The sequence below is a fragment of the Somniosus microcephalus genome, chromosome 15, assembly GCF_052327205.1.
Source record: "Somniosus microcephalus isolate GS21.2 chromosome 15, FLI_Smic_1.0, whole genome shotgun sequence".
Taxonomy (NCBI): Eukaryota; Metazoa; Chordata; class Chondrichthyes; order Squaliformes; family Somniosidae; genus Somniosus; species Somniosus microcephalus.
Genome location: NC_141001.1, coordinates 42021909 through 42047055, shown reverse-complemented (window position 1 = coordinate 42047055; position 25147 = coordinate 42021909). Strand labels below are relative to the sequence as shown.

The 25147-nt window shown below is 43.5% G+C and overlaps 1 protein-coding gene across 7 annotated transcripts in view; it reads right to left on the bottom strand.

The window, feature by feature from the left end:
- cars1 (cysteinyl-tRNA synthetase 1) overlaps positions 1-25147 on the bottom strand; it is a 124455-nt gene that overhangs the window by 84187 nt on the left and 15121 nt on the right. For 4 of the 7 annotated variants that reach the window (XR_015080970.1, XM_086007673.1, XM_086007674.1 and 1 more), the window contains exons 2-8: positions 22627-22872; positions 18289-18380; positions 15759-15847; positions 14823-14919; positions 6573-6671; positions 4184-4333; positions 146-286 (exon numbers count right to left, since the gene is read on the bottom strand). Coding sequence is in view for 6 of the 7 variants with exons in the window: in XM_086007673.1 (XP_085863799.1) it covers positions 146-286; positions 4184-4333; positions 6573-6671; positions 14823-14919; positions 15759-15847; positions 18289-18380; positions 22627-22872 (914 nt within the window). In the remaining variant the exon portion in view is untranslated. Of the gene's footprint in view, positions 1-145; positions 287-4183; positions 4334-6572; positions 6672-14822; positions 14920-15758; positions 15848-18288; positions 18381-22626; positions 22873-25147 lie in introns of those variants that run through there. The other 3 variants (XM_086007676.1, XM_086007675.1, XM_086007677.1) reach the window with 2 other exon arrangements.

Below are 25147 nucleotides of genomic sequence, written 5' to 3'. Positions count from 1 at the left end.
AAATTAGAGGGAGCATTGCTGACCATTACTTCATGGCACGGAGTGATTTGTGACCTCACCGTTACAGGATTAAAAACAAAATTATCCTAATATCTTAAATAAACTGTAGCAACCTACCATTGCTACAACAACTACAATGACTTACATTGAGTGCATCCATGTCTTTGTGATATTCCCCCTCCCAGTACTTGGGAAGAATGGAAAAGATGGAATTGTCAGTCACCTGACTGCCAAACTGAACATCCAGCCAATCAGACAACATATCCTTCGCTTCATCCAGCAGCAACTGTAAAAGAATATTGCTGTATCAGTCAATCTCCAGACAGGTAAACAAAGTACCAGGTTGCATTAATAGAGACATAGCATACAAATCAAAAGATGCTGCATTGTTGCTGTATGAGACAAAGGTCAGATCGCATCTTGAGGACTGTGTGTAGTTCGGGTCACCGAATTATATGGAGGGTACAAATATAAGTAACAAAGAAGCTATCAAGTATCAGGAATTTAAGTAATGCGGACATTCTAAGAAAACTAGGTTTGTTTTTTTCTTTAGAAAAAAAGAGACTTAAGATCACCTAATTTAAACTTTTAAGTTTATGAAGGGAATTTACAACTTTGATCTTGGCAAATTGTTCACAGTAGTGAAAGAGTAAATACCAGGGGACGCAAGTTAAAAACAGGAAGAGTAAGTGACATCAGGTGGAAGCTTTCAATCGGAGGGTGACAGAGTTGTGAAATACGTTACCAAGCAAAATCACTGAAGCCGAGAGTATAACTGGATTCAAGAGACAACAGGATGAATTCTGGAGAGGGGGGGGATTGGAGGGATATAGTGGGGGTTGATCTATCAAAAAGTCTCGTTAGGCCAAATGGTCTTTTACAATTTAAAATTTTTGTTATATTCAATGACAGCAGTTGAATAGTTTCATTAGTGCAACTAACTGCACAACAAATAAAGAAAAGAAAAGCATATTCTACCAATTCACCCTATGATCCAAAGTATTACAGAGGGAGATAACTGCACCAACTGGTAACTCCCAGTCATGTCTTATTAACCTTTTTATATGTAATACTATTAATCAGGGGCACCCCAGAAGCAGACATGGTGCAGATCACCCTCTGTGAATGTGAAGTGCTGTCCACAGCCATAACATTCTCATTCATGTCACTGACACAGCTGTATAATCACAGAAAAGGAGTCCACACAAAATGTCTGCTCCCAGACATCTTCTAAATGACAGGGTTCTCCTAACCTTTTCTGAAGGCAACGTGTGCTGGGCTGTAGTTCCATCGGCACCAGCAATCCTTCATAGTGAGTTTCAGTGATGAGCAAAAAGAATACATTCCACTGCAGAATACATCACCCCCAAGTCCAAGTCAAATCCTTTTCCCACTCAACATCCACACGAGTGCAGAAATTGTCACTTCATAATGATCAGGAGCTAGAACCCTGGCTGATTTTTCACTTTATAACCCAGAGACACTGAAGCCAATTGCAGTAGTCCATAAAAACTGTACTACTAGGTATTCGGCGCCTTCCCGGATGCTTACAAAGTGGAGGAGAAGCATCCGGGAAGGCGCCGAATACCTCGAGTCTCTTCACTGGGAGCAAGCGGAAGCCAAGCGCAAACAGCGGAAGGAGCGCACGTCAACCCAAGCACCCCCACCCACCCGCCCCTTCAACCACCATCTGCCCCACCTGTGACAGAGACTGTAGGTCCCGCATTGGATTCATCAGTCACCTGAGAACTCATTTTTAATGTGGAAGCAAGTCATCTTCAGTTCCGAGGGACTGCCTAAGACGACTACTACTAGGTGATAATTCAGATCAATATACCCGCCCTTTAAATTCTTTTCTAGACATTTATCCTTGTTATGATACGTGTATTGCTTAGTGTTACACAAACCAGTATAAGCTCATAATGCCTCAACACTAGCCGCCAACCTTTTCTTGTCTTCCTATTTTACTGATACGGCTACGATCAGTGCTTATATGAACTAAGCTCCAAACACAGATGGATACATCGAAGTTACAACACGGAAACAGGCTTCTGGCCTAACCAGTCTGTGTCAGCGTTTACCTTCCATGCGAGCAAACAGTCTTAATCACATTAATCTGCCCAGTTCCCTTCATCCTTCATTGATCTATCCAATCTAACCTTGAATGTTGACACGGTTTCTGCCTGAACCACTGCCCCTGGAAGTGAACTCCACAGCCTCACAACTCTGAGTAAAGAAATCTCTTTGCTCTCTGTTCTCAATCTCTTCTGTTTAATCTTGTATCTATGCCCCCTTGCTCTAGATCCCTCTACTATTGGAAACATTCTGCTTTAATCTACACTGTCCCATCCTTTCATACTTTTAAACACTTCCATCGTATCAACTTGTAATCTGCGTTGTTTTCAGAAATAAAGCTCAAATTTTTCCAAGTCTTCCTTTGTATTTCCTCATACCAGGTAGCATCAGAGTGAATCTGTGCTGTACTCTCTCTAAAGCCTCAATATTCTTCCTATTATGGGGAGCCTATTAATGCATGCAGTAATGAGGTATTATTAAGATTCTGTCAACTTATTACCTCTTGGCTTTTATATTCTATATCCTGTGATAACACCCAGAATTCTATTAGCTTCTTTTTTTAAAAACAGACTCATCAACCTGATGTGCTGCCTTTGGTGTCCCATGAACCTGTAACCTCAAACTCTTCCACAGCACCAAGCCTACTTCCATTCAGACTATAAATTACCACTGTTTTTTAAAAAAACAAAATGTTTCATCTCACACTTACTGATACTGAATTCCATCTGCCACTTTTTAGCACATTACATTCCTCCATCCTAACAATATCCCTTTTGTTTCCTTCGGTCTTCTAAAGAATTAACTATACCTGCTATTTTGGTATTACTGTATCTGCAAATTTTGACACCACTCCCTCTATCCAAATCATGGATATACACAGCAAACAGAAGTGGTCCCAGAATTGAAAGGTGCGGAACACCACTACCCACTTCCCATCACTTTGAGAAGTCTCTCAAACTGCGAGACTCTATTTTCTCGCTTCTAACTAAGGTGTCCGTCTTGGATCAGTGGTAGGACTTTTGTCTTGGGAGTCAAAAGGACATAGGTTCAAGCCCATAGGCTAACATTTTACTGCAGTACTGAGGGAGTGCTGCACTGTCAGAGATGTTGTCTTTTGGATGAGACATTAAGCCAGAGCACCGATTTTAACAATGGTTTTTTTATTAATATATTTGTAAAATACTTTACCGTTCCTTTTGATGCTTTTTAAAAAGAAATTCCTCACATCCTCTCTTAACCTCTTGTTATTTTCTCATATTCTCCCTTAGTTTGTTACCATTATTATTCTTAGAGTTTTTATAGACTCTCTTGTTCAATTTTAATTAGTTTCTCACTTCTTTATTTATCCAGGGCATCCTGAAAATACTACTAGTTTTTTTATGGAATGTACTTATTCTGTACTTTGCCATCTCTTTTTTAAAAAGCATTCAAGTGCCAATTTCTCCTACTACCTCACCTCAGCTAGCTTGCTCACATTTCTAAATTTTCCCTAATCCAATCTGGTTTTCTTGTTTTTGTAATTACTTCTTTCCCTTTCTAGTTGGACTACAAACTTATTATATTGTAGTCACTACTTCGAAGGTGCTCACCCATATTTAGCTCATTTACCGGTTTCATTACTCATAACTAGATCTAGCAATGCCCCGACCTTGTAGGCCGACTTAAATACACCAAGCATACTGTGCCTCCTCCTTACACCACTATTCTATTGACAACATAAGTCACTGGACTAACTTATTCTTTCCCCAACCACAAAACTGAGGAATTCCTTATCTCCCTCTATTTTCTCTTCCTTCTACACCTTTTAAAACCCAAGTTTGGAACAACCCAACTGCTACGTCCCGATTTATCGCTCCCCTCCTATTCTTTTCAACAGTGGTAGTACATTATGGACTTTGATCTTAACACAGGTTTCTCAATATAAAAATATTATCTGAATCAAGTTTATGAACAGAGCCTCAAGTGGGATTGAAGTTCAGAAGACTCTAAAACAGCCTTCTCATGTTACTAGTTTAACGTGTAATGGACAGTAGCAATTCGCAATTCTACCCAATGTGTCTCAGCTCTCAGACAATGTCAAGTGACTGGCTCCTTGGTTGAGCCATACCTCAGCTCGTTTGGTAATCTCCTCGTTGGGAAGCATCTGTTGCATTGCCTCCTCCAGGGGTTTGAGGGATGATACAACTGCGTGATTAATCTTCTCCAGCATCTGTTTCTTGTCTGGGTCAGTAGTTTCAGCAAGTTTCACAGAGAAAGGCTGGATCAAGGGAAACAAAGCAAGAAGAAACAATTCAGAGCAGAATACTATTTCAACGGACAGTCATCGACAGTAGAGAAAGAGTACAACCTTCAACAAAAGTCAGATTTTTGGAGTCTGTTAGTCAATAATCTCCCTCCACAAATTGGCAGGGAAAAAAAATAAATCAAAAATTAATTTACTCACCCAGATAACAGTTCTGGGAATTATAGGCGCAGAAATTCGGGTTGGGGGCTTCCCGCGGGCGTAAGCCTCCGACCTGCACTTACCTTGCACGCTGGCCGTTGAGCTGTGGGCCCCCGTGGAATTCCGATCCTGGCCATGCCCCAACTGCCGGCGCACAGTGCTTGTGTATCCCAGGGGCGCAGTTAGTTCGATGCGTCCCCTGGGATCACGTGGGCCATGGAGAGACAATCGGAGCAGGGAATGCTTCATTCATAAGTTTGACAGGAAGGGCTGTCAAAACTTATAAATACTACGGGCCCCAAAACATCACTAAATCTTCAAATAATTTTTTTTTTTTTTTTTTTTAAATCACATTTTGTAAATAAACTATAAATTACATGAAATAACTATTTTAAACAATAATTTAAATTTGAAAAAAATAATTTTATATTCTAACGGGGCTAAAAATAAACACCTTTCTTTAAAGTATTTAAAAATAATAAACCTGTGGAAAAAATGTTTTAATTTTAATTAATTCACCATTTACCTTGTAAAAAGCAGGCCTTGCGACTGCTTTTTAAAAGTGTAACTTCTGGAGACTTACCTTCCCGGGAAAACCGGCAAAAAAAAACATAAGTTCAATATGCACGCACAGCCTCTCCCGCGCACGCGTTCGAACTCTGAACCCCTTCTTTCAGGGGAACGGAAGTGCCGGTTTCCCGCGCATGCGCAGTGCATGCAGGAAACCGGCACTTCCATTGGGCCTATGGGTGAGTACCCCGTGCGTACTCACCCGTGGAGACCCGAAGTTCTGGGCCTAGGCAGCACGGTGGCATAGTGGTTAGCACTGTTGCCTCACAGCGCCAGGGACCCGGGTTCGAATCCGGCCTCGGGTGACTGTCTGTGTGGAGTTTGCACATTCTCCCCGTGTTTGCGTGGGTTTCCTCCGGGTGCTCCGGTTTCCTCCCACAGTCCAAAGATGTGCGGGTTAGGTTGATTGGCTATGATAAATTGACCCTTAGTGTTAGGGGGATTAAATACGTGGGGTTACGGGGATAGGGTGGGATATGTGTTGATGTAGGGGTTACGGGGATCGGGTGGGATATGTGTCGGTGCAGGCTCGATGGGCCAAAATGGCCTCTATCTGCACTGTGGGGTTTCTGTGATTCTGTGTGAAAGCGAGTTGCTTCCCTGATGGCTCAATTGATAAAATTAGTGTGGTACCGAGTCAAATAGACTGGGATGGTTCAGGGTTTGATTCCTGTGTAAACCAATCTCAAGTGGGATAGCAGTAGGGTGCTACAACTGACCTCAGCATCCCCAGGTTAGTAAAAAGGGGGGGAAAAAATCAGCCAGGGTTCCTGCTCCTGATCACCATCCAGGCTGGAAAGTGTGTATGTTGAACAAAAACAGGATCGGACTCAACTTCCCTTCCACAGTTGAATATTTTGATGACAATTACTGTTTAGACTCAGACAAGAGCCTAAAACAGTGAATGTCAAAGTCCCATGCAAATTGGGCAAAGTACTACAGAGTGAGCAGTATCATAAAACTGTATGAACAGGAGTTGGTATGTTCTGGAGAAGGGAAAAAAAAGGAAATCAAATGATCCAGTGGCAGAGGATACTGTTGAATCAACATACTGTAACACAGATTTCCTGACAATCTCATGTTCATAATCGTGGACAGGCTGGCACAAGGCGATAAATGGAGCTCAAGGGTCCTCACCAAGAGAGAGAGGTACAGAGAAATTGAACAGAGAGTCATTTCATACTGTCTTTCCCTTCCTAGTAGCCTACACCAGAGAGAGCAGAGGGTTAAATACTGGGTTGCCCAATATTCTTTTGGCCTGGAAGCAGCGTGTTCCCTCTGGGCCTCCTAGACAGGGATTGACCAGAAAATAGCTACAAAGGGAGAATCTGGGGAACAAAACTGCTTTTTAGTATTGCAAATATTTTCCACCGAGACCATGGTGTGAAGTCTATCAATAACCCAGTAAAACTGCAGTGACAATCACCTTTCAGTACAGAGAAGTTGTGTGACAGAAGGGAACTTCAATGTCACACCTCATTACCTTTAGAGCAGACTTGATGTCTTGTTGAAGCTGTGTAGGAGCCAGATTTTTCTTTCTGTATTCCTCAAATAGGTGATTCTGTCGGGCTCGCTTGATAATCTACGTAAAAGTAACAGCAACTACATTAGAACAAGCAGCGTAATGGAGAGCCACTGAGCACAAAGCTGAGAGTTCAGCAATGAGTACAGAAGGGAATGGATTATCACAGCATTGTCTGTCAGGAGACAGAGACATAGATCTATCACAGCATTGACTCTCATCTACCATGGAAGTAGTAACCAACCAACTACAGGAAACTTTCGTTTAACCAGAGGTTAAATGTCCAGAAAGCTCTATCTACCGGCAAAATTCAGGAGCTGTTTCCTATAAGTTTTTTTACTTCTCGTTGCTTTTTTTTCCCCCCCCAGTCAGGCTCTGCAAGGTCTAGCTGAAGCTGTTGCTTAGCTACAGAGACGCTTTTAAGCTGCGGCCGACTGTTTTGAAGCTGTTGCTAAGCAACAGGGTTTGTTGATTCACACGGAGCTCAAAAGCTCCGTATGTTTTAACATTAGCGCTGGTTTCTACGGCAGTTTTGATGGTACGGCACCAGCTCGGTCCCGTCAGTGCTGGATACCAGAAAGTTTCCTGTAGTAAGCATTATGTGGCTACACTCACTCTGATATTCAAGGGCAACAACCATCTAAGGTAATTTACAAAGAGAGGCATTTAGAAAACCTTGTATGTAGACATACACATGGAGGGGTACGAGGGAGCAAAGGCGAGGGGAGATTAACTACAGCCAATGTCTGTATACTTACTTGAGAAGAGGGGACAGAAAAATATACACTAAAGCCCATGAGTGAAAATGTGAGAGAAAAGGAGAAGAGATTCAAAGGAGCACATAGTCAAGGATGTGGGGTGAAGGAGGGAAAGAAGAGATTCATCTGATTCTCATGGGAGCAGGAAGCTTGCCATCTTCGCTATTGACTGTTAAATGCTGTACAGATTGTTCCCCGATATTGATGTATGCAGGGGTGGGATTTAAACACCAGTGAAATATGTTGATATCACAACTGAAACAAAAATATAACCACAGATTGGGGGTACTGAGTCCTCACAGTGACACAAATGTTTTCAGATACACAGATGGGTACCAGGGATTCAACTCAGCAGACAGAAAAAGTACTCATCTGGAGATGACAGGCTCATTGTGTAGATCTCCAAAGTAACTGCGGGCAGATGTGAGCAGCCTTCGACCCCTCTATGAGATTACAGCTGTAACAGCAGCCATGCCTACTCCAGATCTTTGGCGGGAATTTTAACATGGGTGATTGCATGGGATTGGGTGCGGCTGGTGGGTTAAATCAGGAAAAATTCTGAGCGCATCGAGAAGCCAGCTCCTACCCGCCGACTTCCGGGTTTTACGGAATCGGGAAAAGGGGCGGCAGCCAACCCACTCCCAGGAGGCGGATTGGCATTTTATGTATGTTACGTTTATATCAGGAAACCAAGAGCTGCTGTAGACTCTGCATCAATCAATAAATTCTGCACTGAATCCAAAGCAAGGTTTCACACAAACCATTTCTCTTGTTTGTTGGCACTCTTCCAGACTCTGTCCACAGCTTAAATATCAAGTTAAATATTAAGTTAAAATCATGGGTGATTTTAATCTCCATATTGATTGGACAAATCAAATTGGCCATGGTAGCCTGGAGGAGGAGTTCATAGAGTGCATCCGGGATGGTTTCCTAGAACAGTATGTAATGGAACCAACCAGGGAGCAGGCTATCTTGGATCTGGTACTATGTAATGGGACAGAATTAATAAATGATCTCATAGTAAAGGATCCTCTAGGAAAGAGTGATCATAGCATGGTTGAATTTCAAATTCAGTTGGAGGGTGAGAAAGTTGTATCTCAAACCAGTGTCCTGATCTTAAACAAAGGCAATTATAATGGCATGAGGGCAAACTGGCTAAAGTGGATTGGAAAAACAAATTAAAAGGGTAAGAAAGTTGAAATGCAGTGGCAGACATTTAAGGAGATATTTCATAACTCTCAACAAAAATATATTCCAGTGAGAAAGATTTTAAGAGAAGAGAGCACCATCCGTGGCTAACTAAGGAAGCAAGAATGGTATCAAATTGAAAACGAAGGCATACAATGTTGCCAAGATTGGTGGGAGACCAGAGGATTGGGAAATTTTTAAAAACCAGCAAAGGATGACTAAAACAATTAATAAGAGAGAAGATGAATTATGAGAGTAAGCTGGCAAGAAACATTAAAACAGATAGTAAGAGCTTCTACGGGTATATAAAAAGGAAGAGGGTAGCTAAAGTAAACATTGGTCCCTTAGAGGATGAGACTGGGGAATTAATAACGGGGAACGGGGAAATGGCAGAGACTCTGAACAAATATTTTGCATCGGTCTTCACTGTAGAAGACACCAACAACATTCCAATAATGGATAATCAAGGAGCCACAGGGAGTGGGGAACTAAAGACAATCACTATCACTAAGAAAATAGTACTCGGTAAAATAATGGGACTAAAAGACAAGTCCCCTGGACCAGATGGCCTGCAACCCAGGGTCTTAAAAGAAGTGGCTGCAGAGATAGTGGATGCATTGGTTGCAATATACCAAAATTCCCTGGACTCTGTAGAGGTCCCAGCGGATTGGTAAACTGCTATGTAATACCCCTATTTAAGAAAGGAGGGAGACAGAAAGCAGGAAACTATAGACCAGCTAGCCTAACATCTGTCATTGGGAAAATGCTGGAGTCTTTCATTAAGGAAGCAGTAGCAGGGCATTTAGAAAAACATACTGCAGTCAAACAGAGTCAGCATGGTTTTAGGAAAGGGAAATCATGTTTAACAAATTTGCTGGAGTTCTTTGAAGATGTAACAAGCAGGGTGGACAAGGGTGAGCCAGTGGATGTGGTGTATTTGGATTTCCTGAAGGCATTCGATAAGGTGTCACATAAAAGGTTACTGCATAAGATAAGAGCTCACGGAGTTGGGGGTAATATATTAGCATGGATAAAGAATTGGCTAACTAACAGAAAACAGAGAGTCGGGATAAATGGGTCATTTTCTGGTTGGCAAACGGTAACTAGCAGGGTGCCACAAGGATCGGTGCTAGGGCCCCAACTAATTACAATCTACATTAATGACTTGGATGAAGGGATCGAGTGTGATGTAGCCAAGTTTGCAGATGATACAAAGATGGGTGGGAAAGTAAGTTGTGCAGAGGACTTAAAAGAATCTGCAAAGGGATATAGACAGGCTAGGTGAGTGGACAAACATTTGGCAGATGGAGTATAATGTGGGAAAATGCGAGGTTATCCACTTTGGCAGGAAAAATAAAAAAGCAAACTATTATTTAAATGGAGAGAGATTACAAAATGCTACAGTTCAGAGGGACCTGGGGGTCCTTGTGCATGAAACACAAAAAGTTAGCATGCAGGTACAGCAAGTAATCAAAAAGGCAAATGGAATGTTCACCTTTATTTCAAGGGGGTTGGAGTATAAAAGCAGGGAAATCCTGCTACAACTGTACAAGGTATTGGTGAGACCACACCTTGAGTCCTGCGTACAGTTTTGGTCTCCTTATTTAAGGAAGGTTATACTTGCATTGGAGGCAGTTCAGAGACGATTTACTAGGTTAATTCCAGAGATGAGGGATTTGACTTATGAGGAAAGGTTGAGCAGGCTGGGCCTATACTCATTGGAATTTAGAAGAATGAGAGCTGATCTTATCGAAACATATCAGATATACTGAGGGGGCTCGACAGGGTAGATGCAGAGAGGATGTTTCCGGGCTTTCTTTCAGAGGCCGGTGTCGGGAGGAGCAGAGAGCAGCGGTACAGTGAGTACTTAAACTCACTTTTGCGGGCTTTTTTAAAAACATTTTTTTATACAGAGGCTTACCAATCTCGCAGACCGGCGGTGGCGTTCCGGAGCCACGTCACAATTCAAAAAGTGACGTGGGCAAGAGGAAGCAGCTGATTGGGTGAGTACGGCCAGGTGAGTATTTATACTACTCTATAGTTTGACAGTTAAGATTAATAGTTTATAAAATTTAGAAGGTCTTAATTTTTGTGGTTATAGTTTCTAAGGTTTCTGTTGTGTATCGGGGAGTGCTAGTAACCAATGGCCCTTGAGTATATCATTTAAATTGTAGTGTAATTAGTGGTATTGATTTGATTTAATTTAAATTAATTAAAAGGGTAAGTCATGGCAGGACAGCTCGGCCCCATGGCATGCTCCTCCTGCACTATGTGGGAAATCAGGGACACTTCCCGTGTCCCCGACAACCATGTGTGTGGGAAGTGTATCCAGCTGCAGCTACTGACAGACCGCATTGCAGCGCTGGAGCTGCAAATGGATGTATACTGGAGCATTTGCGATGCTGAGGACAGTTGGTCACACCGCAGGTAAAGGCTGCACAGGCAGGAAGGAAATGGGTGACCGCCAGGCAGAGTAGTAGGCGCAGGCAGGTAGTGCAGGGGTCCCCTGTGGCCATCCCCCTCTCAAACAGATATACCACTTTGGATATTGTTGAGGGAGATGGCTTATCGGGGGAAGGCAGCAGCAGTCAACTTCCCGGCATCACTGGTGGTTCTGCTGCACAGGACGGGAGGAAAAAGAGTGGGAGCGCTATAGTGATAGGGGATTCGATTGTAAGGGGAATAGATAGGCGTTTCTGCGGCCGCAAACGAGACTCCAGGATGGTATGTTGCCTCCCTGGTGCAAGGGTCAAGGATGTCTCGGGGCGGCTGCAGGGCATTCTGGAGGGGGAGGGTGAACAACCAGTTGTCGTGGTGCATATAAGTACCAACGATATAGGTAAAAAGCGGGATGAAGTCTTAAAAGCTGAATATAGGGAGTTAGGAGGTAAATTAAAAAATAGAACCTCAAAAAGGTAGTAATCTCAGGATTGCTACCAGTGCCACGTGCTAGTCAGAGTAGAAATAGAAGGATATTTCAGATGAATACCTGGCTAGAGGAATGGTGCAAGGGGGAGGGATTCAAATTCCTGGGACATTGGAACTGGTTCTGGGGGAGGTGGGACCAGTACAAACGGGACGGTTTGCACCTGGGCAGGTCCGGGACCGATGTCCTAGGGGGAGTGTTTGTTAGTGCTGTTGGGGAGGGTTTAAACAAAAATGGCAGCTGGTTGGGAACCTGTGCAGCGAGACAGAGGAAAGGGAAGCAAGGACAGAAACAAAAGGCAGGAAGGAGAAAAGCAAAAGTGGAAGCCAGAGAAATCAAGGGTGTAAATCAAACAGGGCCACAGTAAATAATAATTCTAAAAAGGACTAACAGTGTTAAAAAAACAAGCCCGAAGGCTTTGTGTCTTAATGCAAGGAGCATTCGTAATAAGGTGGATGAATTAGCTGCGCAAATAGATGTAAACGGATATGATGTATTTGGAATTACGGAGACATGGCTGCAGGGTGACCAAGGCTGGGTATTCAATATTCAGGAAGGACAAGCAAAAAGGAAAAGGAGGTGGGGTAGCATTGCTGGTTAAAGAGATTAACACAATAGTAAGGAAGGATATTAGCTCTGATGATGTGGAATCTGTATGGGTAGAGCTGAGAAAACTTTAGTGGGAGTTGTATACAGGCCCCCAAACAGTAATGCTGAGGTTGGGGATGGCATTAAACGGGAAATTAGAGATGCGTGCAATAAGGGCACAGCAGTTATCATGGGTGACTTTAATCTACATATCAATTGGGCTAACCAAATTAGTAACAATACTGTGGAGGAGGAATTCCTGGAGTGTATACGGGATGGTTTCCTGGACCAATATGTCGAGGAACCAACTAGAGATCAGGCCATCTTAGACTGGGTATTATGTAAATGAAAGGATTAATTCACAATCTTGTTGTGCGAGGCCCCTTGGGGAAGAGCGATCATAATATGATAGAATTCTTCATTAAGATGGAGAGTGAAGTAGCTGACTCAGAGACTAGCGTCCTGAATTTAAATAAAGGAAACTACGATGGTATGAGGCGCGAGTTGGCTAGGATGGATTGGGGAACGTTACTTAAAGGGTTGACGGTGGATTGTCAATGGCAAACATTTAAAGATCGCAGGGATGAACTACAGAATTTGTTCATCCCTGTTTGGCATAAAAATAAAAAAAGGTGACTCAACCGTGGCTAACAAGGGAAATTAGGGATAGCATAAGATCCAAGGAGAGGACATCTAAATTGGCCAGAAAAAGCAGCAAACCTAAGGATTGGGAGCAGTTTAGGATTCAGCAAAGGAGGACAACGGGATTAATTAAGAGGGGGGAAATAGAATAAGAGTAAGCTTGCAGGGAACATAAAAACTGACTGTAAAAGCTTCTATAGATATGTGAAGAGAAAAAGATTGGTGAAGTCAAGCATAGGTCTCTTGCAGTCAGAATCAGGGGAATTTATAATGGGGAACAAAGAAATGGGCTGACCAATTAAATACATACTTTGGTTCTGTCTTCACAAAGGAGGACACAAATAACCTCCCAGAGATGTCGGGGAACATAGGGTCTAATGAGAGGGAGAAATTGAATGAAATCAGTATTTGTAGGGAAATGGTGTTAGGGAAATTGACGAGATTGAAGGCCGATAAATCCCCAGGGCCTGATAATCTACATCCTAGGGTACTTAAGGAAGTGGCCCTAGAAATAGTAGATGCATTGCTGATCATCTTCCAAAATTCTATAGACTCTGGAATAGCTCCCATGGATTGGAGGGTAGCTAATGTAACCCCACTATTCAAAAAAAGTGGTAGAGAGAAAACGGGCAATTATAGCCTGACATCGGTAGTGGGAAAATGCTAGAGTCCATTATAAAAGATATTATAGCAGAGCACTTGGAAAACAGTGACCGGATCGGACAAAGTCAACATGGATTTACAAAAGGTAAATTGTGCTTGACTAAGCTACTGGAATTCATTAAATATATTCAAGAAGGAGTTGGATATATTTCTTAAGGCTAAAGGGATCAAGGGATATGGGGAGAAGGCAGGGACAGGGTACTGAATTTGGATGATCAGCCATGATCTCATTAAATGGCAGAGCAGGCTCGAGGGGCCGAATCGCCTACTCCTGCTCCCATCTTCTATGTTTCCCCTCATGGGGAAATCTAGAACGCGGGGGCACAGTCTCAGAATAAAGGGTCGCCCTTTTAGAACTGAGATGAGGAGGAACTTCTTCTCTCAGAGGGTCGTAAATTTGTGGAATTCTCTGCCCCAGAGAGCTGTGGAGGCTGGGTCATTAAATACATTTAAAGTAGAGAGAGACAAATTTCTGCAAGATAAGGGAGTGAAGGGTTATGGGGAACGGGCTGGGAAGTGGCTTTGAGCCTTAGATCAGCCATGATCTTATTGAAGGCCCGAGGGGCCAAGTGGCCTGTTCCTGCTCCTATTTCTTATGTTCACCAGTGTTGTTGATCCAGAGCTGTTAGAGCATGCTTTAGGGTACAGGAAGCCTGCAATTTGCCTGCTGGTTCCTCAGAGTATTTTTCCAAGCCTTCTGCACTCTCATCGACCACCAGGGTTAAGTTTGAAAGAATTTGATACTTGCTGAAGTTGCTCACCTCTTCAACAAATCAGCTTGAAGAACCATTATGTGCACGTTTCAATTCTATTTTGCATTAAGCAATTTGAAATTGAATTCACACAAAGCAAACGTAATACTGTAGTAGATCTCCTGTGGTGTTGCTCACAAATAGTCAGAGGAAACACTGCTTCATAACAATAGGAGGGGGGAATTATGATAGTTAGGGGATTATATCAGAGCCATTGATTTATAGTGAAGAAATCAAATTTTATTTTTTATTAAAATGTTTTGAGGGGTCTTTCTTGGTACTTTAAAGATCAAATTCCATTAATCTATTGATTATTCTGTGAAAACAATGAATCAATTAACTTTATTTTATAAATCCTTTTATCTATGCATTTCATTTTTTATCATTTACCATTATTTAAAGCTGAGAATCTACAGCAAGGTAGTATACAAAATGTACTAGTTGAAGGCAAGTATCTGGAATTTAGGGGGGGGGGGGGTGCGAGCTGCACTGGAGGCAGTCCTGAGCTTTGGCAGCACTGGGGTGGCGGTGCTGGGGCTGTCCTGTATTCTGGCACCATTATGGAGAACCTGGGCTTTGGCAGAACTGCAGAGGCAGAATCCGATGACAGAAGCCACTTTGTTGGTGAAATCCATTAAAGAGTTAAGTTATTGTTGAAGGGCAGACACCAAGTGAGGTGACAACACACCCTTACCTTGTCATCCACATCTGTGATATTCATACAGTAGAATACGTCATATTTGAAGTAGTTCATTAGAATCCGTCGCAGGATGTCGAAGGAGATGTAGGACCTGCAAAGGGAAACAGTCAAAGGCTTAAAGTTTCAGCTCTGAGGCTATAACTAACAGGCTCTGTTGTGCCAGGCGTAGTATGGCCTGGGAAGTTAGAACAACAGCCTGGGTGACACCATGGGTTGGAGGATCACACAAGGTTTCTGATTTTTTAAAAGGCTACTTGTCCATAGCAGGCATCACAACAAAGCTTGATCCTATCCTCATGCAAATGTAGACACTCACCACTTTACGGCCAGAGTAATTGGAGAGCAATCAGGAGCAGGAACCCGAGCAGACTTCTGCCCACCCTCTTGCCTGATGACATCGAAACCAATTGTAAAACACCTCCATCATGATCGCAGATCAGCTTATTCAGCAACTGTGCAGTGATTGGGGCTTCCTTATTCTGTACGACTCAATGCCCAACAGGCCGTGCATTTACCAACAGAAGCCTCACAAGATGAATAGCAGTTGACAGCATACAGTGGTGGGTCACACCAGGCTGTTGATGCTGCTTGATAGTATGCTCTCGTAGATCACACCAGATTGGTTAATGCTGTCCTGACAAGACAATGACAGGATAACGATGGTGGTGATGCCAAAAGTCACAAGAGGAAACTCAAGGCATTGGATGGTTTATGAGTCATCAGTGTCTCTCTGTGCACACTTCTATTTACTACAATTCACTATTCAAATCTATACAGTTCACGTCTGTGCATATGGAGCAGGAAGCTTTCCCCTATTACTCGGAACAGTAACACTGAATTCGGCAGAAGAGTTTGCGGAAGGAAAAAAAACAGCCGAGTTGAATAATTAGCAGAGGAAGCAGTGAAATAATGAGTCATGTGGCAGATTACCTGGCATGTCCCATGTGTGAAGCATCATAAACAGTGGGCCCACAGCAGTACCACAACACCCGCTTCCCATTCTGAGGACGAAAGATCTCCTGACAGAGCCAAATATGTACAGAGATTTAGAGACACAAGTGCTGTCGCTAACCTTAGCTAGTGTTTTTGTACCAATACATTAGATAGAGAATAAAATCACATTTCCATATAGATTTGTGCATAAGGCGACCCATGTAGATGTCAAAATATTTTAAATTAAACCCATGAACAATGTGAAAGATGTCCCACTGGGCAGAGAGGGGGCCAGGAACTGAAGAGAAACAAACAGATGCAGGGAGAAAGGAACAGGAACTGGGTAGAAGGGAGTTGTGCTTGAAAATGTTTTAGGCAGAGAAGATTAGCCAGGAGCAGGTGTGCTATGGTGCCTCTTTACCATGGGCTAATATCGTGGCTGTGACTACAATTGTTTCCAGAGGCTGGAGTATTACAGTTAGCATCATCATAGTCAGCATCATCACAGTCTGCCAGGTACTCCAAACCTGCATAGATTAACAATTCATATAGAATGTTTTACAACCATTGATATGATACACAAAGAACCCACATTTATTTTATATTTTAGAAGGTGGATACAGTAGCCTAGTGATAATCGCACTGTACCAGCAAACCAGAGGTTGTGAGTTGCTCACCAAGGCAAGTAGTGAAAGTAAATTCAATAAATCTAGTAATTTGTGGGGTAGCACTAGGAAATTACGATGAAAACTGGCAGATTATTATAGTATTACAGTAAACTCTTGTTTAAACGGCACTTTAATCATCCGGAATACTTTAATAACTGGCAAAATAGATATATCTCAATACAAAACAACACCTCAATAACTGGTAATCTTGCCGATTCTACCATACATTTAACAGAACATTCTGTAGGTGAGTACCCAATTTTACAGTAAATTCTTGATTTTTAATTTTTGTTTGTGTTAAAAATTGCCTTTGTAGGTATACCTCTCTGTTATCCAGAATTTTTCATCAACCGGCACCATTCTGGTCCCATAGGTGCCGGATAAAGAAAGAGTTTACTGTATTATAAAAACCCAATTCCACTAAATTTCCTTCAGGGAAGGGAACCTGCCACCCCTACCTAGTCTAGCCTATTTAGTTGACTTGCAATACCGTCAGGACAACTAGGGCTGGGCAATACAGAACAGGCCTGCCTGTCAGTACCACCCACATTCCAAGAACAAATAAAAAATATTTTAAAATGTGATTAATAATGTTTTAGAAAGCCCCAAGAAATGGGATTTCTTCCAAGTCTTCCATCCACTTTTAAAATTGGATTCAGTGGCTGAATCCATACACTAAATAGAATTTCATACGCCAGTGCGCATACAGTGGGTAGATTCAGAAAGCTGGCAGCTCCCATCAACAGGTCAGAGTATTTTTTTTTTTACAAAATATCTTATTACTGGCTCCCCCAACGGCCAAGTGGGTAAATGTATCACTTAGTGAGGGTCCTGAACCTTATGGACCAGAGATTCCAAGTTTCAGCTTGTTTGTGTTAATTTAGCTGATGTTAAATGGGGAATATGGACCTGGGGGGGGGGGGGGGGGTAAAAGAGAGGAAAAAATCAGTCAGACTTGCTGGATAATCCCTATCCAGCGACCCCTCCTGGAAAATGTGTGTGTGAATGTCAGGACTGGGCTCAGATGCTTAACATATGAAAAATGGCAAATTTGTATGGGAGCCCTGTTGCTGTGGAACTCTGCCCCAGCATGAAACAGCATCTCCAAGAGTGGAGAAGATTTTTTAAAACTATATTATAGTTATGGATTTGAGAAGGAAGCTCCAGAATAAGTCTCCCTGCGAATTATTCTTTGGAAATATTTATCACGATAAACCTTCAATATTCTTCTTCAGTCACATGTTATTCCTTTCCAAAGCTATCTGGTGTATATTTGGACTGTTGGGTCCACAGAAATTGGAATATTTTAATCTGCTCATGAAGTTCGTGATCAGTTTTCATTCTCTAACTGCCATGTACAGTTGCAAATAGATAATAAAAAAGCAGCATTGAACAGAATCTGCTAGAAATGCACAGCAAGTTCATCACAATCTGAAGAGAGAAAATACAGAGTAAGGACCCTCCTCTCCAGCTACTGGTCCATCTACTGTACATTTCTGACACGTGCCATTTTTATTTTCCTCTATAATATAAATCAGCTCTACATTTCCCAAATAGTTCTCAGTCACGCAGCTCAACGTTGGAATCTGCTGTACACTAATAGTGCAGACTGCTTAATTCAAATATCTATAGCAGGTTTCAAGGCAGCAGACAATTGTCTCCTTGGGGCAGATGAAGTTAATTGATGGCTTGGCAGAAGAACGACTTTATTTCAGGGGATGAAAATCAACATGAATGAGGTAACGCTGACGTGTGCCCTTACTGCGTGTCAGGCTGTTATACAGCCCTTCTCCATCATCAGGACTCACTTTATTCTGTCTCAGACTGTAATGCAGCACAATCCCATGATCAACACTGACCTTACTACGTGTCAAACTGTTGTACAGCCGTAGCTCGGGTTGTTTCATTTCTGATGGCGGGGACCATGGTGGTTGAATTTTCTTCACTTTGGCTGAAAAAAAGAATAGCAACAGTCACAGGTCCCGTACGATGAGAGTTTGGTGCTCAATCACCGTTGTTAGCTGCATTGGAATGGATCAGAGTCTAATTTTCAATTAATTGCTTGCATTAGACTAGTCTGACAGTACACTCGCAGACACCAACAAGCTGCTCTTCTGGGAGAATTTATAAAGGTAGAAAAGAAATCCCGAGTCATTCCCATCAACTGACAAGCTATCATGTGAACTAAGGTGTGTGGTGGTCAACAGAAGTTGTGTAGTGGTCAGGTATAAAGGGCCATGCTCATTAACACGCCGACGCTAATACCACCATCACACCCTTTCATACACTAAAATCGAGGTATCAATTGCTGCATCAAATGTTTGACATTTCACCAGTGGGAATGCTCAACTGTAAGCATTTAGTGACGATTATGATCATGCATATTGATTACAGTAAACAATCAATCACCGGTACAATAGTGCGTCCATTTTAAACACTGTAGAGAAAGCTACTCCTTGGCTCAGTGGATAATGCACTGCCTGATGTGGGACTGAGCCACACAGACAAAAATATCCCAGGCTCAATCCCTAATAAGTGCTGAATTAACTGAGCTCAGACTTATTCAGTGGTGGGGATATTGTAAAGAGCCTCAGAATTCTCACGTTTTTGGGGCAAGCCAGCAATGGGTAGCATTCCTGCTTCTGATCCTTATCCAGTGACTTCTGCCATAAAAGGCGACTACAAAGGCATCAGGTGAAGACAAAATGGGCTCAGTTGGGATGGGACGTACAATTAAATCGCCTGAAAAATCACTGTTCAGGTTTATTCATGAGGAATGGACACTTAAGTAGGGTGCAAGAGGATACCTGGTGCCCATGGAACTGAACTGCACATATCAGTGACTTCAGGAGAGATGGGATAATAGCCTAAGCAAAAACACAGTAAACAGTGGATTTAGCACACTAAGTAGGACACTTGCAGAGTATGATGCAGAGTTGCTAGAAAATGCAGATATTATTCAGAGACTTATGAGGACATATGGATGCACAGAAATTGCTTCTAAATACTTCAGCATTTGTTGACAATGTTGTGAAGATAGGTAGTGTAATGCGCTTTAGTGAAGATAGCAGGTAATATGATGTGGTGTAATGAAGGTAGCGGATGGTGCGATATGCTTTAGTGAAGTTAGCAGGTGGTGCGATGTGATGTTAAGGAGATACCAGGTGGTATGCTTCAAATTTAATTCAGTTTCATATTTTCACTCAGTTTTGCAACTAGACAGTTGAAAGTCAGTCTCCCTTTCATAAGTGATGTAATTGAAGCTAAAGTTTAATTTAATTAAAAGACTTGCAGCTATCTGCCACATCCTACATCTCACAGAGTTTCACATACACTGAATTACTTCGAATTGTGGTGTCCATCATGAGGCCAACACAGGAATAATTTTATGCACAGTAAGATCCCACACAATGAGATTACTGACCAATGTTGGTTGAGGCAGTAATATTGGTCAGAACACTGGGACCACTCCTTGGTCTTTCTCAAATAATACCATGGGATCTTTGATCAACATTTGGAACTTGCTCCCCGAAAAGCCTGTGGACGCAGGGTCAATTGAAATTTTCAAGACCGAGATTGATACGGTTGTTATTGGGTAACGGTATCAAGGGATGTGTAACAAAGGCGGATAAATGGGGTGGAGATACAAATCAGCTATGTTCTGACTGAATAGTGGAACTTACACAAGGGACTTAATGGCCTACTGCTGTTCTTATGCAATATTCATCTGAACCACTGATACAGATGATACCTCATCTGAAGGACATCACCTCCAATGCAGCACTATTTCAAAACTACACAGGAAGGCCAGCCTAGATTATGTGCTCAAGCCCTGAAGTGCAGCTTAAACCCACAACCTTTTGACTCAGCGACTTAAAAATATGGATACTCAAAATTGTAAGTTTTAAAGAACCGGCACTTGTTTTCAGGTTTTTTTTTTTAAATGAAAAAGAGGCTGAGGTTTAAGGTAAAGAATAAGCAGTTTTTTTTATACGTTATCCCATTTCTGAGAATGTCTCGCATACCTGCGCCCTTACCCGGTCTGGCCTGTATGTGACTCCAATATGATTGACTCTTAACTGCCCTCTGAAACTTCCTAGCAAGCCACTCAGTTGTATCAAACCGTTACAAAGAAATATAACAAGAATAAAGTCGGACGGACCACTCGACTTCGATCTCTGCATCGGACATGGACACGATAAAGGTACATCCAGCCCAGTTAAACCTGCAAAGTCCTCCTCAAGAACATCTGGGGACTTGTGCCAAAGTTGGAGTGCTGTCCCACACACTACTCAAGCAACAGCCTGACAGAGTCATACTCACCAAATCGTACCTATCAGCCAACGTTCCAGACTCCTCCATCACCATCCCTGGATATGTCCTGTCCTACCGGCAGGACAGACGCACCAGAGGTGGTGGCACAGTGGTATACAGTCAGGAATGAGTGGCCCTGGGAGACATCAACATTGACTCCAGATTCCAGGAAGCCGCAAGGCATCAGGTCAAACATGGGCAACAAATTCTCCTGCTGATTACCATCTCCCATCATCCCTCAGCTGATGAATCAGTACTCCTCCATGTTAAACACCACTTGGGAGAAGCACTGAGGGTAGCAAGGGCACAGAATGTCCATCATCAACAGTGGCTCGGTAGCTTCATTACTGACCAAACTGGCCGAGTCCTGAAGGACACTGCTGCCAGGCTGGGCTTGCGGCAGGAGCGAGAGATCCAACATGAGGGAAAAACCTACTCGACATCGTCAATCTACCGGTCACAGATGCATCTGTCCATAACAGTGTTGGTAGGAGTGGCAGATGAAGTCCAGTCTTCACAGTGAGGACACCCTCTATCATGTTGTGTGGCACTACCACCTTAATCTATCCCATTTAGCACAGAACTTTTGAGCAGCTCAAAACTGGGCATCCATGAGGCGCTATGGGTCATCAGCAGCAGCAGAATTGCATTCCACCACAATCTGCAATCCCATGGCCCCCCCCATACCCCTCACTCTACCATTTCCATCAAGTCAAGAGACCAACCCTAGTCCAATAAAGAGTGTAGAAGAGCATGCCAGGAGCAGCACCAGGCGTACCTGAAAATGAGATAAAGCTACAACACAGGACTACATGCATGCTAAACAGCGGAATCAGCATGCTATAGTCAGAGCTAAGCGATCCCATAGCCAATGGATCAGATCAAAATTCTGCAGTCCTGCCACATCCAGTTGTGAATGGTGGTGGACAATTAAACAACTAACAGGAGGAGGAGGCTCCATGAATATCCCCATCCTCAATGTTGGTGGAGCCCAGCGTGCGAGGGCAAAAGACAAGGCTGAAGTGTTTGCAACCATCTTCAGCCAGAAGTGCCGAGTGGATGATCCTTCTTGACCTACTCCTGAGGTCCCCACCATCACAGAAGCCAGTCTTCAGCCAATTCGATTCATTCCACGTGTTATCAAGAAACGGCTGAGTGCACTGATACAGCAGAGGCTATGGGCCCCGACAACATCCCAGCTGTAGTGCTGAAGACTTGCGTTGTAGAACTAGCCACGCTTCAAGCCGAGCTGTTCCAGTACAGCCACAACACTGGCATCTACCCGACAATGTGGAAAACTGCCCAGGTATGTCCTGTCCACAAAAAGCAGGACAACTCCCAGCCGGCCACTTGCCGCCCCTTCAGTCTACTCTCAATCATCAGCAAAGTGATGGAAAGTGTCGTCGACAGTGCTATCAAACGGCACTTGCTCACCGATGCTAGGTTTGGGTTCTGCCAGGACCACTTGGCTCCAGACCTCATTATGGCCTTGGTCCAAACATGGACAAAGAAGCTGAATTCCAGAGGTGAGGTGAGAGTGACTGCCCTTGATATCAAGGCAGCATTTGACCGAGTGTGGCATCAAGAAGCCCTAGTAAAACTGAAGTTAATGGGGATGAGGGGACAGCTCTCCACTGGCTGGAGTCATACCTAGCACAAAGGAAGATGGTGGCGGTTGTTGCAGGCCACATAAACACTGTGGCTACAAGAGCAGGTCAGAGGCTGTGCATTCTGTGGCCATAAGATTCTTTATCCAGAGAACGAATAAATAAAATTTGAAATGCAATGCTTTACAAAATCATGGCAACAACCCAGCATGCACGTACTGTCTGGCATTGCACAGATGCTCCATGTGAACACCCACCCTGATGCTCACTACTCACATGTGTGGAGTTTACAGGTCTTGGCATCATCTTGGGTGCAATCCCAAATTGCTGCAATGTGCCTGTACCACCGCACCACGTGGAAGTATTGATCAAGAGGCGGTTTTGGAAGTGACCGGAATATTTCCACATCAGCTTGTGAAAATGTGAAGCCACCAATATAGCTCCGCGCAGCGAGATAATCGTCCAGAGCCTTCATTCCACTCTCATCAGCAGTTATACCGAGGAGCTCGCTGTAGTGGTAAGCTGCAAAACACAATGCGGGGACGCAAGTAACTTCAGAACCAAAGGTTCTGCTTTAAAAAAAAAAATTACATACAGTTCACCATTCCAGTCATTAACCTCTCTTCCTGGGTCAGCACCAAATTGCCCCAACAGACTAGCGCTATGCTGGTCTCCTACCTACCCTGACATCACATCAGGATTCCATTGGCGAGCACCCAGCGGTTTGAAATAAAGGTTGTGATTGTATAAGTTTAAGGTTCACCAAGAGATGTCACTGTTGTGTGTGGGAGGAAAAAATGGCTATTTTCATGTTACCCAGTTTAAAAGAAAATGGCATCAGCAGGCTTGGCTTGGCTCACACCAGCAGCCTTGTAGTATATACAGGGCTCCTAGTGCACCATGATTTCAATTTTGCCTCAGTTATGGAATTTCTCTGCATTTTTCCTCCTTTGCTTTCCACATTATAACTGTATTGTAAACATTCCCTGGTGTTCTGAAGCTGAAATGGTGCCAGATACACCAATCGTCAATGCCCCATCGAAATATAGCTCATTAATCCCCACATGGATTATCTAACCCCTTAAATCTCAGTTCCTTAAGGTGCATTTACATTACAAGTTTAGCATCAGCACGCAGTAGTTAGTTTTGAAATAAAAAACAGAAAATGCTGAAAATACTCAGGCAGCATCTATGGAGAGAGAAACAGAGTTAACGTTTCAGGTTGTTGACCTTTCGTTTAGTGTCAGTTGCGCAATGACATGCAACATGTGGCAGATGAATTTGTGCAGGGGTTCGCCTGCTTGTCTGCCATAAATAACATTCGTGGAATGAGCCACCAAAAACCCAGATGAACAGCGTTTTTAAGGGGTTTCCGTGGCTCTTCCACTGAATTTACAGCAGACGAAGTGGACAACCCTCCAGCAGAAATTCACACCCAAGTAGTGTAAATCTGAAGTTGAGGCCTGGCTTGATTCTAGGGCAAGTTTGGTGCCAGATGCACCCTCTGGATTTACACTGTGTAAGTGTACTGCTGGTGTGAGGTGAAATGTAAATACACCCTTAATCAAATGGCTTTGCAAAAGCGGAGTTCAGTTCAGCAGCTGCAGAGTGCGAGGTGTGATATTAGCATTTATGAGGAAGGGTCCAAACATGACTTGTCTGTTAAACTCAGCTCAAACTGCACTTACAACACATTGGCCTAGATTTTCAGTGTGCCGCGAGGCAGGCTTTTAGGCGTGCAGGGGGCTAAAATCCCGAATTTGGGGGTCCCGACACCATCCCGCCCAAAACCCGCCTCCACGTAAGTTTCAAAGGAGGCGGGTACCCGCCCCGCACTGGGACCCGCCGACCCAAGGCAAGAAGGGATTAGTGCCAATTAACTGCCTGTTAAGTAGTTAACAGGCAGTTTTTAGCCTAATCCCTATTTTGAGGGGTGTCGTATGGGATTCCCGACGGCTCCAAACCACACCAGGTTAGAGCAGGCGGGCCGTTGGGTTGCCAGGTTAGAGCAGGCAGGCCGTTGGGTTGAAGGGCTTGGAGGGGTCGCGATGTCGGTGTTCAGGTGAGTGATGGGTGCATGAATGCAAAGGTAAGTGTGTTTGGTGTGTCTAAAGTGTGTAAAGAAGTTTAAATTACCTGTACTTACCTTAACAGCCTTTCTTCCTGTAGCCGTCGGGAGCCCATCACTCAGCCAGCACTGAAAGCAGAATGGCTGCGATGTCAAAAGTGACAGCCTGCAGCTTTCAGTGCCGGTGAGAGTTCTAACTGAGTCTGCGTAGAAGGACTCAGGGTAAAAGTCAGACTGTCAGTGATTGACAGCTTCAAACAGCTGTGAAACACTGATATTTCATCTGTCAACACCTCTTGACAGGTGAGATTTCAGTCTGTGACGTCACCTGTTGCCGGGTGGCCCTTAATTGGCCTGCTGAGCCCGCTCAACAAGGTCAATCAAGGGAAAATCGCGTGGATTGGCCGAACGTCGACGGAGGCGGGACTAAAACCCAAAAGTTGTAGTCCCGCCTCCTTCCCGACTGCTGAATGAAAATCCAGCCCATAGGCTTTCCTCACCATCCAAGACATTGCTAACTGCACCTACTACAAAACAGAAGGGAGGCGAACCAAAGCAACCTGTGATCCAGTAAGTCACTCTACTGAACAGTGCCATTCTCCTGTGTGTGTGTGTACACGGGAGGGGTGGAGGGAGCAGCATACATTGCAAGCCTGTTGATGTGAATGGAGGCAGGACTGCTGTTTGTTCAGGGCCCCTAGGATTGATTATACAACACCTCAAGGCCAA